Source organism: Aspergillus clavatus, genomic scaffold (assembly GCF_000002715.2).
Source record: "Aspergillus clavatus NRRL 1 1099423829805 genomic scaffold, whole genome shotgun sequence".
Lineage (NCBI taxonomy): Eukaryota > Fungi > Ascomycota > Eurotiomycetes > Eurotiales > Aspergillaceae > Aspergillus > Aspergillus clavatus.
Window position 1 is genome coordinate 2,461,321 of NW_001517094.1, and position 14,623 is coordinate 2,475,943.

Consider the following 14,623-nt stretch of genomic DNA (forward strand, 5'->3'; position numbering starts at 1 on the left):
TCGATATTGACTCCCTGCATAGAGGGTCCATTCGACAGAAAACGCGGCTTCAAGGGATTTTTCTTTTTGCTACATTAAGCTAAGTGAAACAGCCTTTATTTAATTTGCGATGCTTGCTGCTAATGGTGATTTCTCTTAGACTCTTCCGATGGACAGATACCGCTATCATCTATATCTCCATCCTGGAGAACCATTGCAGCTACTACGTGTCACATCTCGGGCCCACGGGATGACTCTCAGCTCAAAGATCACCCCTCCTCAGCTCCACCTTCGACATAACAGGCATGTTAGCATGGGGGTACGATGCAAGCTTCGCGGCTAGTTTACACCAGCCTACTGGACTCAAAAACAGGGCACACCCCGATTCGCAGGGCTCCTACACGATGGTCATTGTGTCCCAGGTTCCCCGTCCGTATGTGTAGATTCATCATGCAGACCCCCTGCGCCAGTGCTCGAATTCTGTGTTTCATCCAGAGGTGCAGCAGTTTTGGGTCTTGATCACCGAGATAGTAGTGGCTAAAATGATGATGATTCGACATGTCTTATCATCTGTACCACCATCCTTGGAATAGTTATGCACCGCAAGAATGGCAGTCGGACTCGATTCGAGCGATAAATACAAAGACAAGGTCATCCACCGCGAGACCGTGTACCTTTTTATGGTTCGCCGCTTGCCCTTTCTTTACGAGGTGACCCTCTTTGTTGTTGTACTCATTCTACACCTTCAAAATGGTCATTGAAGCTGACCATAAGCCACACGACTCCTCTCACAGCGCACTTAGTTCAGAAGATGTTGCGACCGAAGCTGGAAGCATTCAGGGAGGAGACGCACTCGGTCGCCTGGGATACAAGCAAGAGCTTCGTCGCAATCGCTCGGTTCTTACTCTGCTCTTCCAGACATTGGCCATTGCTGCCATTCCCTACGGCGAAGGTGGGCCCCTCATGAACGCGATCTACGGAGGTGGTCCCTTGTCCATCTTCGTCGGTTGGATCGTGGTTTGTATTCTCGATGAGTGTATAGCGCTGTCACTGGCTGAGCTCGCATCTCGATGGCCTACATCTGCAGGTCCATACTACTGGTCATTCCAACTCTCACGAAACGCCAAGACCGTGCTATCATTCATCAACGGTTGGGTCTGGCTCATTGGCAACTGGACCATCACGCTGTCCGTGAATTTTGGCTTTGCATCGCTGGTCTCCGCCACGATCTCAATGTACCATCCAGGCTGGGCGGCAACGGATTGGCAGCTGCTCTTGATCTTCTACGCCGTCTGTCTGGGATCGTTCTGTATCTGCGCTTTTGCGAACCGCTACCTGCCCCAGGTGGACATCGTCTGTGCCACCTTCACGGTGCTCACCATCATCGTCAGCCTGGTCGCGTTGTCAGTCCAAGCCGACGCAGGAAGACACAGCGCAGCCTATGCACTCGGCCACTATGACAAGAGCCTCTCCGGCTGGGGCGGCTTCACCTTCTTCGTCGGACTCTTACCCGCCGCGTATACCTTCTCCGCCATCGGAATGGTCTCCTCAATGGCTGAAGAGTGCGCCAATCCGGAGATCCACGTGCCCCGAGCCATCAGTCTCTGTGTCCCCGTCGGTGGCTTCGCAGGCCTATTCTTCATCCTCCCCATCTGCTTCACCCTGCCGCCGCTTGAGGACATCCTCAATGCCCCCGCCGCCCAGGCCCTCCCCTACATCTACCACCGGGTCATGGGTAGCCCCGGCGGCGGCCTGGGTCTCACCGCGCTCGTCCTGGCCATCACGCTCTTCTGCTCCATCAGCATCACCGTCGCTGCATCGCGCGCCACCTGGGCCTTCGCGCGCGACGACGCCATCCCCCTCGCCAGCCTCTGGGCCCGCGTGGATCCACGTCTCGGCGTCCCCCTCTACTCCCTCGCCCTCCTCACCTTCATCCAGCTGCTCCTGGGTCTCATCAACCTCGGCAGCACCAGCGCCTTCACCGCATTCGTCTCCGTCGGCGTCATCGCCCTCGCCGTCGCCTACGCCATCCCCATCTTCCTCAGCCTCATGCACGGCCGCAGCGAGGTCGTCAAAGCCCCCTGGAACTGTGGGCCCGTCGTCGGCCCGCTTGTCAACGTCGTCGCGCTAGCCTGGATCGCCTTCGAGCTCGTCCTCTTCAGCTTGCCGACGGCCCTGCCTGTGACGCGGGGCTCGATGAACTATGCCTCCGTGTTGCTGGTGGGGTTCTTGGTCCTCGCAGCGGCTTGGTATGCGGTGTATGCGCGGAAATGTACGTGCCCTTCTTCGCAGGGATTCGTGCTGTGGTCTGATGCTAATCCTCTCCAACTAAAGGGTACAAAGGACCACCTAGGTCTGACGGTCTATGAAGCATGGTGTGTGTGTATATGGCGTTTGGACAGAACACTTACATACAGCTATAATTACAGCCACGTGTCAATGATTTGGAGGCTTATCTGTAATATAATTCAAGTCTATATCATTGTAGACATACAGCAAGATAAATGAATATTGCCAGCTATGGTGCCGGGCTTGCAGCGATCTACTCTCAGACTGTATACACACCGTGTCAAGATCCTGGAACCTCTGGCTGATAATCCGCACTGGCTAACAAACTGGTCACGTCGCGCCCGTTGTCGATACTATACCCCCTGCGTCGTCTGGGAACGCCCTCGTTGGGAGCACGGCGGTGGTTCTCGCTTGGCCGCCGTCGCCGAACGAGCTGATAGCCCTTATCGAGCTCGATCTCGATCACGCAGCGCACCTTGAGCGCACTGATGGCTCGCCACACGCCTCTTTCCCCCTTGAGGATCCAGTAGGCGAGACTATCCTTGCTTGGATTCTGCAGTAGCTTGGGGAAGTCACCCAGGGACAGTTCCGGGACCAGCGTGAGGTTGGATCCTGGGATTGTTTCCTCGATGAGAAGTCGGCCGATGGCCTGTGGCAGGACGCCGATGTAGTCCAGCTGCCGAAGGCGATGGCGTAGCTCCGCTGCGACCAGACGCATGAGCGGCCGCGTGATGTTCCACCGGCCGGTGTGTTGGCGGCCTATCAGGTTCAGATCTGAGCCCAGGAACGGGACGAGATAGGGCCGGGCTTGCGACACGATGAAATGGTTGACGTTGAACAGCTCGGCGATCCGGGAGAGTGGGGACTCGCCGTCGTTGTAGTGGATGTGACGCCATGAGCGGAAGGTGGCGTCCTGAGAGTGTGGCCAGGGGACGATGGAGCCCGTTTCATCCTTACAGTAGATTGTGACGGGCTTGAAGAGAGAAGTCGCCGACGCGTTCGAGGCCACTGCCGCGGACCAAATCAGCTGCGATGCAATGTCAGCGTAAATTCCGCAGGGATGGAGTAATTGGACGCTATAGAGACTTACCACATTCGGCGCCGTAAGATAGTTCAGCAGATGCGGAGTGCCGTTCTTACCCGAAGTTGCTATTGTAATGTTCAAGATCCGTTTCGACCGCGCGTATGCCTCCTCGAACGTCAAATCACCCAGATTGGCCCGCACACACTCGTCCAAGACTTCCGCGTCCAGGAAGTAGCCCTTTTGCAGATATCGCTTGACACGCCGGAATAAGGTTGCCAGCCAGCCATCCTCGCTGTTATACGGGAATCGGAAGCCATGCTTGTCAGATGGGGTTTCCTTGCGTCTGCGATCAAAGGCCGTCAGATCAATCCCGTCTCTATCGAGGAATGACAACAGCTCATCCTCCGTGTGGATTCCAACAAGAGCCGCGATCAGCGCACCCGTTCCAGTTCCCGTGATGATTCGAGGCAGAAGCCCCTGCAGATATAGGGCCTTGACTATGCCAAGGTGGCAGAGCCCAAAGATCGACCCGCCCTGCAGGAGCAGCGTGGTCCTACCAAAGGCTTGGCGGGTGTCGTGCAGGAGTTCCAGCTTCGCCTGTGAAGTGAACCCACTGTCGTGGATCGGGGCGGTGTGTAGACCCGTGATGTGCTGGATAGAAAGCGCAACCTGTGTGATGTAGTCGTCGATGAGAAGTTTTGTACCCGCAAAGGCATGCAAGAAGAGCTTCGGAGAGGTGATGTTGCCTAGATTCCGTACAAGCCCTGAGCGGAGCAGATTGGCCAAGGTGAGAATGTCCTCCTCCTCTCGGGCAGTCATCAGAGCTTCTAGCCTTCCTAAGATGAGACGGTAGTCGTAATGCCGACTTGTAGGGTTCTGTCGCCTGTAGCGATTTTAGTCTTCAACCCACCGACGTGCGAGATGTGGAACACTCACCATAGGTCGGCGCTGCGATACTCGTCCAGCTCGAAGGCGGCCTCTTCCCACTCCTCGTAGGACTGCGCTGTAGCCAGACTGTGTCGGAGCCTAGTCTGGGGAGACTTTGACAGCCACCACGACATTAACCTCTACAAGGCAACATTGATCAGCCAATCTGGTCTCATTCAAAGGTTGTTGCACAGATAGGTGGAGGAGGCCACACATATTTCCAGAAAAGCGCGACATCAAGTAACATGCTGACAATCGCAGCAAAGAGTCCAGAGATATCTGTCCAGGATTTCATGTTTATCACCGGCCACTGACGAGATGGAATGGGCTCAAAGGAGGACAGCGCATGCCGGAGGATTGGTTGCTGCTTTCACATGCTAGACATATGACGTGGAGTAGAAATCACATCGGCTCAGCTTCTTGACAAATACAATCGCAACAGGAAGTATTCGGGATGCGGATATTATAGATAGAGTAAATAGAAAACAATATGGATGAGTGAAGATGAGTTAGCTGTTGGAGGTGGTTGATGACGAGGTGATGAGAGGGTGTCTGAAGACTTGTCCGAAGCATACAGTAAAAAGAGGATCGTGACTCCGCCACATCAGCGCAAGAAAACATAGTTCGATAATGAGCATTCTACATATCCATAGTTAATTGATCGACAGCCATGAGTTTATTAGAGAAGCGAAAACGGTCTCTACTTGTTGGTCCACCTAGCTAAGCTTGCGCATGGGATATCACGATCAACCCGTCCTGGCACTTCGGCTTCCTACAACATCTTCCCATGCATAGGCCTTTTTTTTTTTTTTAAGAATATCAAGAATCTGATCAATGGTCCAAGTTACGTCCACGATCTCGAGGCTCGGAAGGAGATAAAAGGAAATTTGGATTGCTCATAGAAGCCCAACATTTTCTACACGCCATGTCCCCCAAGATGAGAAAAGCCATACCCGTGAACACGTAAAAGGGGCATTCAAAATTCTGTTTTAGTTTTTGCTTTGATTTCGCTTTGCGTTTTCCCTAATGCAAGTAATGCGAAATTAAGTTCTCCAGACATCCTCAACTACCCAGCATGGCGGACAGACCCATCAATCGTTTATTCCTCAACAATGTTGCCCTTCTCCGACACGTACAGACCGTCAAGGAACTGGAGAGGGAGTTAGCGTCTAGATACCAATTCGATTAGAAGCGCTCGGTTCATACCTTTCGGATATCCTTGTTGCGGACTCTGCAGATCTGCTGGATGTCGGCGGCGCTCTGGGAGACACCCTCCAGGGAGTTACCGAAGAGCTGGAGCTCATCCTTGACGTTGGGGGAGGTGATGACCTCAACACCGGGCTGAGCGGTGATGCGGCGGACGATCTTCTCACCCAAGAAGTTTCTATTGAACAGAATTCCGTCAGCAAAGACTGTTCTTCCGGCCCATGAAAAATTCCAGACAGGCAGGCAAAAGATCTCCCGCGGTCTCTCCTCCTCATTCTGGAACTAGCAATTGTAGGATTATGCTCGGCATACCTGATCTCAACCTCGAACAGGCCGGTCTCGGAGTTCTTATCGATGTTGACGTTGATGGGGAAATGGGCGTAGACGTAGCGCATCTTGTACTTGAAGCCCTTGGTGACACCGATGATCAGGTTGTTGATGAGGGTGCGGACGGTACGCAGAGTAGCGATACCCTTGCGGACACCGTGGTGCAGCTCGATGGAGATGACATTCTTCTCGGGGCGGCCGAAGGTGACGGCGATGTGAGAAAGGTCCTTAACGAGCTTGCCTAAGTCGCGCGGAAAAGAAGTTCCATGTCAGTGCTGTTGGCCCCCAGCGGAATTGAAGCCCACAATGCCCGATTCCGAATGTTCCATTCCTCGCTCACGAGAGGAAAAAGAACTTTCAAGAGGTTCAGGATGAAAAGGCTGGATATTGTAGATTTTTGCATACCTCGGGGTCCCTCGACGGTCACAACTCTCGAACGAATGTGAACCTTCACTAAACGGCGCACATTGAATTAGCCCCAGTTCCCCTCAAGAAATTGCAAACCCCTCAAGATTGTCGGTCTCAATGTCGATAGAATTTCCTCCTCTTCTGACAGGCGTGTTGAGCGACAGGCTTTCGTTTCGCACAGGATTCCTGTAGCCAGGCTGGCGCGACACAACATCCCCAGCATCTGCAGGCCCTCGCTGTCGTCTTTCGCTCGTGCTCCGATCTTTTCCCTCCCAACGACCACAAAACAACCAGAGACGGATCGAATGCTCACCATTGTCGGGAATTGGCAGCCTTTCCTCGGAGTGAATGTACCGCATCTTGACTGCGTGGGCTGTGGAATGTCCGAGGGGAGAATTGTCGATGTCGTTCGTGCGGTCGGTCGTCGAAAGGATCGAAATTCAACAAGGCGGCCTGGTCTTGGTGGAGCGAAAATCGAGGGCGGGCGGGTTGTGCGTCGCTTAGCGCCCACTCGGGATTAGCGCGTTTTCTAGGGTTCTGCCGGCGGACCATCATACAACGGGCTCTGTCTTACGAAATGAGTATCTACGGAATATTAGGTAGTGTACCTATAGACAGGAGAGACAAGAGCGAATTACCCCAATTTTATGATATAATAGTAACCAAATCACTCTGCTTTCTGTCAGGCTTCTCATGGTCACCGACAAACTGTCCAGCATTTATATCTTACAGACTGCGGCTGTTCTACGGAGTATCTCTGATTGCCTGAGGCAGGCGGCATTGTAAACCACCCATGACATTCAGAAGAAGGATTAACTGCCAGTGAACTCATCATATACCACGCATAATCTTGGGGGATGTTTCTATTATATATCATGAAAGCCTTAAGAGAAGATAAAGCCACATCAGATAGCCCAATTTTCCAAAACTCCCATGAACTCCGATCCAAAGTCACCCTCTTGCCGGTCTCCGTTACGATGCCGGCGTATCTTGGTTCTTGTGATTGACCTCCTGTATCCATTTCCCACCCAAGTTCTTCAGCGTGGAAGCAAGCTCGTCCTTCTCGTCGAGCGCTGTCACGTCGTCGCCACCGCCTATGCTCTTCCCATTGACGAGTACGTTGGGTACAGTTGTTCGACCTGTATTCTTCCCAAGCAGCGACTGGAGTTGCCTCCCTAGTGCATGGTGATCGAGTTCGACCACATGCGGCGCAGGTACTATCGTATACTTTTCCAAGAGAATGGACTTTGCCCTTTTGCTGTAGGGGCAATACGACTTGGAAAAGATGACGACTGTGCGCGTGATAAGAGCATACGTCAGCGCTTCAAACGTAGAAAACATGGGGGGAAGATAAACCATAGAGCACAGCAACATACTGGGTGACCGCTTTAGAATCGCATTCAGCTCATTCTTCGCTTCCGAGTCATCGTCAGCCGGTGCTTTGGCAGGTTCCTTCTTCGGCGCATCTTGGTCTTGTTTCTTGGGCACCGTCATCTTCGTCCGTCCCGCGATCGGTATCTCCTCCGTCTCCTGGCCCTCCTCTTTGGGAATCGCCGCCTTGACCTGCTCATCCTCCTTCGGCAGGGGCTTTATCTCCGCCTCGACTGGTTTCGCGGGTGTCGGATTCTGCGGCTGCACATGGTTTTTCGTCCCGGCGGCTTTTGCTTCCCTATGCGCCTCTATCGCCGCGACTGTCGATCGGTAGAATCTCTGGTTCTGTATCGTGCCGGCCTCGCCCTAGCACTCGCATGCTGTGTCAGCCCCGCTTGGATATGTATGTAGTTCCGACAAAAAGAGAAAAATTACCGAGTAGTAGAAGACCGCGACGAGGAAGAGTATTGCGGCTATAACAAGCAGCCTAATCCGCCGTGGGGCGAACATCTTGTTCGTTTCGTTTTTGACGTCCTGGCGCGAGTGATGACTTGGAGTATTTCGATCTTGGTAAGGATTATAAGAGCTCGTTTGCCATCTAGGCCGAGAACATGGCCGAATCACAACCTGGTTTGAGCAGCTGGGTGTAAGCTCGACTGAAGCACCGGCGGCAGCTGTCGTGTGTTCCAAATGGCCAACAGGGGGGCGGCGGTCCTGGATCCTGCGACTGCAAGTTGTCGGATGCGCAAAGTAAACGCACCCTATGAAATGGGCTCAATACTAGGGATGGAATAATTTTATAGTAATTGCTGGTGAGAAGATGGTGAACTGGTGGTTAGATGGACTCTATGTGAAATGCTGCTACCTTTCTTCAGCGCTCGCGCCTTTAGGAATCCTTGGTTTACGTCACAGTATCTAACCCCCAAATTGTTCTAGACAATTTCAACCTCTAGAGCAGCCAATGTCCGCAACGCAGACAGACTATGTACTTCTGAGCTGATTTTCATGAGCCTCCTAAAATGACTGTTTAATAATGTGATTTGTCGACCGTCCATTATGGATTACATTAACAATTCGGCTATCTATACTATAAATGGGTATTGTCAAAATAACAAAACACCAACCAAACAGGACTATTGGTATCATGATATAAAAAGGAAAAGAGGCATGATTCTCGATCACAACATATGTAGGCATATGTAGGCACATCCGGAAATTGCCGCGACTCGAGACTGAGTTCATTATAAAGCAAAGTGAAGTGATTGAAGCTTGACCGTAGGCCTGCCGCGGTGGTATTTCATCCAAGATAGGAGGAGCAGCACTGGCAAGAATCGTCGCAGGCTGTTGAGTTTCTTTAGCATCGGAAGCATTTGCAGGGCAGCCGGATCTGCGCCTACGGTCACGATGGTAGTGCTGGGCGTGGTCCCACCGTTCCCCGACGCCGGCCTTGAACAATGGTCATCCAGTCCTCCCATTCTTTGGCTATCTCCATTAGCACATTGCCCATGACGGTTGCAGAAGCCATCAAGCCATGGCCTTCACCCTCAAGGACCCGGACTTCGCACCGTCGCATGGTCTTGCCTAACCACCGAACATTATCCACGGGGACGCGAGTATCTCGGCTCCCATGGTGCATGACAACGTTACGAGTGATATCGACATAGCGAAATCCAATGGATTGATGACGTTCCAGGCAGACCAGGAGATCGACTGCCGGGTTGGCGTTGGTAGTGGCTAGCTCCCATATCTTGTGCGTCAATCTGTTATCATAATCAGATTGGCGCTCCCGGTCTTCGTTCAGAATAGCCGCCGTCTGGCCCAGGGTGGCTTCGGCTTTCTTTAAATGCGTGCCTGTCGACACGGTGGGTGGCTTTATGTTCTGAAGCGCTTTCAGATCGTCCCCCTGTTGGTGAATCTTGGACTGAGTCCGTCCAGATCCGTTGGATTCAGCGGCCGTGGTGGGGGCCGACTCTTTCCACGTCGCCCTGCGTCGGGTCCGGCGAGGAGCTTTCGGCAAACTTGAGGTAATACTAGCACTTGTGGCACTCATGAAACTCGAGTTGGCAACTTTGAGGAATGAGGCAGGCAGGGCCCGCAAAATCCTCTGGGAGTAAGGAACAGCATTGGTAGGTACGGGTTCCTTTTGTGACCCGATGCTCGATAACTGGGATGGCGGAATCCACGGGGCCAGGAGGTGGATACGGCCGCGGATATGTTGTGGAATCCTGAGCGCTGTTGCCAAGGCATAGATCGCGCCGGCAGAGTGAGCTAGAATTGAGAATTTATTGACTTTCAGATGATTACACACAATTGCAACATCGTCTAGAGTCATGTTTAGTCAGCAATGTCTTTGTGCAAAATGTCATGGGGTGGCTTTGGTTAGATCTTTCGTACCTGGCCAACTGAGCGGGTTCCCTGCCTCCTCCGCATACGGCGCGCTCTCCCCTACACCCGGGCGATCCAATGTCACGAGTCGGAGATTAAGAGAGCGGGCCAATTCGTCGTAGAATGCCATAAGATATCGAGTAAGACCCATTCCGAGACAGCATAAGACGACATGACCCCTAGGGTCGCCGACCTCCGAAAAGGCAATTGCACGGCCGGTAGTAGGATGAGGAACCTTTTGGGTAAGTTTCGGAGACGAGATGTACTCGAGTACCGCGAAGTCAATTGAGTCGGCGCTCGACGGCCGTTCTTCGTTGACGGAAGCATGGTTTGGTGAGGCTGGATTAGATGGAGCACGCTTGTGGTCACGGGTTGGGGTCGACGGCTCCAATGATCGCCTAGATCGGAGCCTCTCAGTTGAGCCTGGTTTGTCGAAAGACTGCCGAGCTGCGTAACCTTGCAGAGGTAGATTGGGATTCTTTGAGATGGGCGCGGATTCATTCCGAGTCACTGTCCGGCTTTTCCCTGTCATAACAGCTGGCGCCGGAGCGCTCTCTTCGAAGGCAGAGCTCCCATTTCCATGGACATGCTGATCCATGTCGGTTGATCGTCGTACAGGCCGAGCTGGCTGAGGTAGTGATCCCTTGGAAGATTTTTCTGGGCTGTCGTCCGTTTCCAATTCGGTTTTGATTCGCTGCTGTTGATCCTTCAATTCCTGTATCCTCCTTGTGACCTGCTCGGCTTCGCTGCCAACATCATCGCCGCCATTCCTATCCGGTTTCATCTCCCGACTGGCAGTAGAAGAGTACCTGCTATGGCGAGTGGACCCGCGCTTCCTCGGGCTGGAGGAAAAGCTATGTCGCAATGACGACTCGCGGGCCGGAATGACCCTCCCACTACCAATACCCCCCGGTGTGCTGCTAATACTTGCGCGCGCGCTTTGCGATGATGAACGATCCCTGCTCGGCGGGGCACTGGCGGCAGTTTCGTGACGTGCTTCCTTGGAAAAGTGATCCAGCCGCGCCTCCTCGGCAACATCGGCCATGGAGTGCATGGACCGCAAGCTGGTTCGACTGCGAGGGATATTGTGTCTCAGGCTATCGTTGTAACTACTTGTTTTCCGTAGCCGGTCTGCGTGTTTATCCTTGTCGCTCATAAACTCGCGCGACGATCTCTTCAGTAGACCGAGTTGGCTTTTAAGGCTCCTTCGCCCAGAAGAACCGGTGGATGCGATGCTCGGTGCGGTTGACACTCGGGGGCCAGGTTCCGAAGTGATCATACCAAATGCGCCGTCCTCACCTGCCGCTTTTGTGGATGTGTAAGAACTCCTGGAAGGAGGTCTCACGGGAGGAGGAGGGACGATAGCAGTTTTCGGCTTGGGAGATGGCGGAGCTCTGGCCATGCGGATGACCGGCGCATCAGCAGCATCATCTGGATGCAGAAACGGATTGTTCGATCCTTCTTCAGAGGCCGGTTGCGCTCCGTAGCTCACTCCAAACCCATGATCGCTCGGCGGATGTTGGTCTGCAGCAGGCTGAAGCTCCGATGGAAAAAATACCGAAAAAATTGGTGATGAAGGGCCCGTATCTAAATCAAGACGCGGGACGTTGTCGAAATGTGTCTGGAGAGGCACGGAAATGGTGGACAGAGACGATATCAAAGACGTGATCACCTCCGGGGACGTCTGATCAACCTGTGGTGCTGAACTTGCTGCCGAGGAATGCGAGCGAGACTTGCGACGTCGTGAGAGGAGGGAGGAAGACGCCGGTTGTAAAGGGGCATGGACCGCGGGCGCCAGCAATTCCTCCATGGCAGCCATCTTACTTTTATTTGGTTTTCTTTTTAATTTTTTTTTTTTTTTTTTTTTAAAATTTTTGGTTTCCCCCCTCTCCCTCTGTTGATTGGATGTGAATTCCAGGAATACTCCGAGGATGCTATATGAAGGTCTCTGGCCGAATTCGGAATCAAGAGAATGTCACAGGTGGTTGATGCGATAGGGGTGCTGGGCGAGAATCCGCATGGTCCTGTAAAGGGTGATGGAACAAGGGAGCTTCAACGGATGCGAACCTCTAACTCTCAAAGAACGATGGAACTGCATGTGCGAGATGAGCCAATTGGTGAGAATTCAGGGCGATCGCAGCAAGCCTCCTTGGTGATGTGTGAGCCCCTTGCAGAAGTTGTATTGTTATCTGGAGGACAAGCAAAAGGGGATAGAATATGTAATGTAGATGGATCTCAGGAATTGGTAAAAAAGGAGACGGGGCGATTATGATTAGGATAATGTCAATGATTGGAGGGAGGAGAGCTCCCAAATGAAGGTATTCAAAAAAAAGAGTGTAGAATAGAAGATTGCTATTGCCAGAAGATTAAAGAGAGGAGGGGCAATATGTAGAGTATAACTATTAGGGAAAAAGTTAAGATAGGCAAGCCATGGTCGTCAGGTAGATCGTAGTAGTAGTAGTAGTCGTCGTCGTCGTCGTCAAAACATGGAAGAAAGGAGAGAAGGGGGTTTGACGGAAAAGAATATTCTTAGTGGTATTATTATCAGCTAGTTGAGTCGATAGATCGAGAGCAGATAAAAATAATAATGATGATAATGAGGAATAAGGAGTAGTCAGATGGATATTGACTCCCTTGGGCCCTGGTTGTTATAATAATGAGGATTTGGAATTGAGCTCCCAATGGCACACCTGGCTGACGAGACAAGACAAGACAAGACTGCCTCAAGAAAGAAAGAAAGAAGAAGAAGAAGAAGAAGAAGAAACAAAATCCCTTGTTCAGAAGAATATAATCTCGAGACTGAAACTGAATAATAGCATAAATATCATATTAGATTGGGTCCAGGATTCATTCTTACATACAGAGTACATATTTTTCTTCCGCCTTAGCCTTAGCCTTAGCCTTTTTGATACGAAATACTAACCTAGTCTCCCTTAAGCCGTCCACTCAGCATCCCAAGGCCAACGGCTTCAATTTGGCCCTCCACATGGTTCGTAGATCCAAATTTCACTTAACTGCATAGGTTGGTAGTCAAAACTGTATACATGATGCTCACGAGACTTCATATTCACTTTCAGTCGCTCAGAAGTCGTGGCTAATGAGGTCCCGGGTTTCACTACCAGAGTCCAAACACTGGACTCTGGATGGAATATAATGGCATTTGGTTCATCATACTCCATGTGAGCTTCGATTTCACTGAATCATGTCTCAACAACCCAAGGGATGGGTATAGAATTCTCCATCAAAGACTCAAGTAATACATAACTCAATGATGGGTGCAGACTGCAGAGTCAGAGTAGTGAGGACTGTCAACCATCCCCACGTTCTCGCTTGGCATTTTAGAGGCTCCCTAGCACTCTAGTCCCTATTGCTGATGCCACAAGAGTTCAGAGCTACAAAGTCTATCTAAGAGAAGAACTATCTACCAGATATCTGGATCAATGAAGGACGGAAGGGTGTGGATTCTTAGCACCATATTAGTAGGTAACTCACTGGCTAGGTGAGGTGGGCTCTTCCGACTTCCGAGGCTCCACCAATAGTGAGACAACTGGGATGGATGGAGGAGGACACTGAATAATACAGCTTCTCACACAAGTTACAACAGAGATACAGAGTCATATCTAGGGAGCAGTACAGGGACAGTAGGATATGTAACCATCGGATGAGACTATGAGATTGTTATTGACAATAGGTGGAGTGTACCTTACATATAGACACTAGGCACCTTGTTACTTGTATGCACCGTCTTTGTTGTCTAATTCTGCCTCTTGGCAATATATGGTGAACTTCCATTGACTGAAGATTTTCAATCATTGCAACTCCTATGGACTCACACTCATGGGAATTCTCCTTATTGCCTATAAGAGGTACTAGCAGCAACACAGCTGGTCAAATCCTAGGGAATCTCTCCACTCAATCTAAAATGAGGGAGTGTCTTCCCTGTTATAGATCATAACTCCTAAGCAAGTGCGGCCCTTGATGCAAGTCTCAAGGTACATTGCAGGATTAGTACCTAGAAGATATATCAATGGACTACTCAGGGTATTCATGTAGGATACTAGCAAGCTACTTACCAGTATTGGGACAGTTTGGGGAGCGCACTATCCTGGAACCAAACTTTGATTCAAGAAATTACCTACAAAGTGCCATGGTCTCTGCAAGGATATACTCGCAAAAGAGCATATGTATTTTCCGTCCTCTGAGCCTTGCATCTCGCTGAATGTACATAAAACCGCTCATCGACTCCGGACCTCAGAATAAGTCTGAAGGCATGCACGTCGTCAATATATATATATTCAGCTAGTATCAGCAGGATTCACACAACATATTGCAGGCCTGGCATCAATTTCAAATTTACCACAATATTTATCCCTATATCTTCTCCATTAGATTTATCCTCTCTTTCTACGTTGATATGTGTAGCCTTACGTGCCAGTAAAAAAAAAAAATTCCTGGGGTGCTTGGTAGCTATCTAGATAGCATGAGTATACACTATACTTGGGTTGTTATTGCAGGCTTGGCAGACAATTGTTGTTGATGATGGATGGAACTGCAATTGCAGCTTGGCATAGAAAAGCGAATGCTTAAATCTACCACCACGATACCAATGTTCAACATAGGATAAGAACAATTCTACTACTTTTGAATCGAGAAGAGGCTACCCATCATTCCAACAGCAATAACATAATCGGTGCTCGACCTTCGCGG

At 51.1% G+C, this 14,623-nt stretch overlaps 5 protein-coding genes across 5 annotated transcripts, besides 4 other annotated features; 1 reads left to right on the forward strand and 4 right to left on the reverse strand.

Moving 5' to 3' along the window:
* Positions 1-729: 729 nt before the first annotated feature.
* Positions 730-2,441, forward strand: ACLA_026350 (putative amino acid permease; the record flags this gene model as incomplete). Its single annotated transcript, XM_001269343.1, has 2 exons — positions 730-2,358; positions 2,409-2,441. The coding sequence occupies 2 exons, from the start codon at positions 730-732 to the stop codon at positions 2,439-2,441; spliced, it is 1,662 nt and encodes a 553-aa protein (XP_001269344.1).
* A 107-nt stretch (positions 2,442-2,548) lies between these two features.
* Positions 2,549-4,514, reverse strand: ACLA_026360 (triacylglycerol lipase family protein; the record flags this gene model as incomplete). The annotated part of the gene is made up of 4 exons (XM_001269344.1): positions 2,549-3,295; positions 3,359-4,175; positions 4,229-4,359; positions 4,434-4,514. 4 exons carry the CDS (start codon positions 4,512-4,514, stop codon positions 2,549-2,551), a joined length of 1,776 nt encoding a protein of 591 aa, XP_001269345.1.
* An 804-nt stretch (positions 4,515-5,318) lies between these two features.
* ACLA_026370 (60S ribosomal protein uL6) lies at positions 5,319-6,519 on the reverse strand (the record flags this gene model as incomplete). The annotated part of the gene is made up of 5 exons (XM_001269345.1): positions 5,319-5,369; positions 5,426-5,603; positions 5,738-5,993; positions 6,158-6,205; positions 6,474-6,519. The coding sequence occupies 5 exons, from the start codon at positions 6,517-6,519 to the stop codon at positions 5,319-5,321; spliced, it is 579 nt and encodes a 192-aa protein (XP_001269346.1).
* A 613-nt stretch (positions 6,520-7,132) lies between these two features.
* Positions 7,133-8,041, reverse strand: ACLA_026380 (Glutaredoxin domain protein; the record flags this gene model as incomplete). Its single annotated transcript, XM_001269346.1, has 2 exons — positions 7,133-7,897; positions 7,967-8,041. 2 exons carry the CDS (start codon positions 8,039-8,041, stop codon positions 7,133-7,135), a joined length of 840 nt encoding a protein of 279 aa, XP_001269347.1.
* Positions 8,042-8,930: 889 nt separating this feature from the next.
* On the reverse strand, positions 8,931-11,735 carry ACLA_026390 (alpha/beta fold hydrolase; the record flags this gene model as incomplete). Its single annotated transcript, XM_001269347.1, has 2 exons — positions 8,931-9,853; positions 9,926-11,735. 2 exons carry the CDS (start codon positions 11,733-11,735, stop codon positions 8,931-8,933), a joined length of 2,733 nt encoding a protein of 910 aa, XP_001269348.1.
* A 15-nt stretch (positions 11,736-11,750) lies between these two features.
* Positions 11,751-11,783: a microsatellite.
* An 829-nt stretch (positions 11,784-12,612) lies between these two features.
* Positions 12,613-12,635: a microsatellite.
* A 6-nt stretch (positions 12,636-12,641) lies between these two features.
* Positions 12,642-12,679: a microsatellite.
* Positions 12,654-12,678: a microsatellite.
* Positions 12,680-14,623: the final 1,944 nt, after the last annotated feature.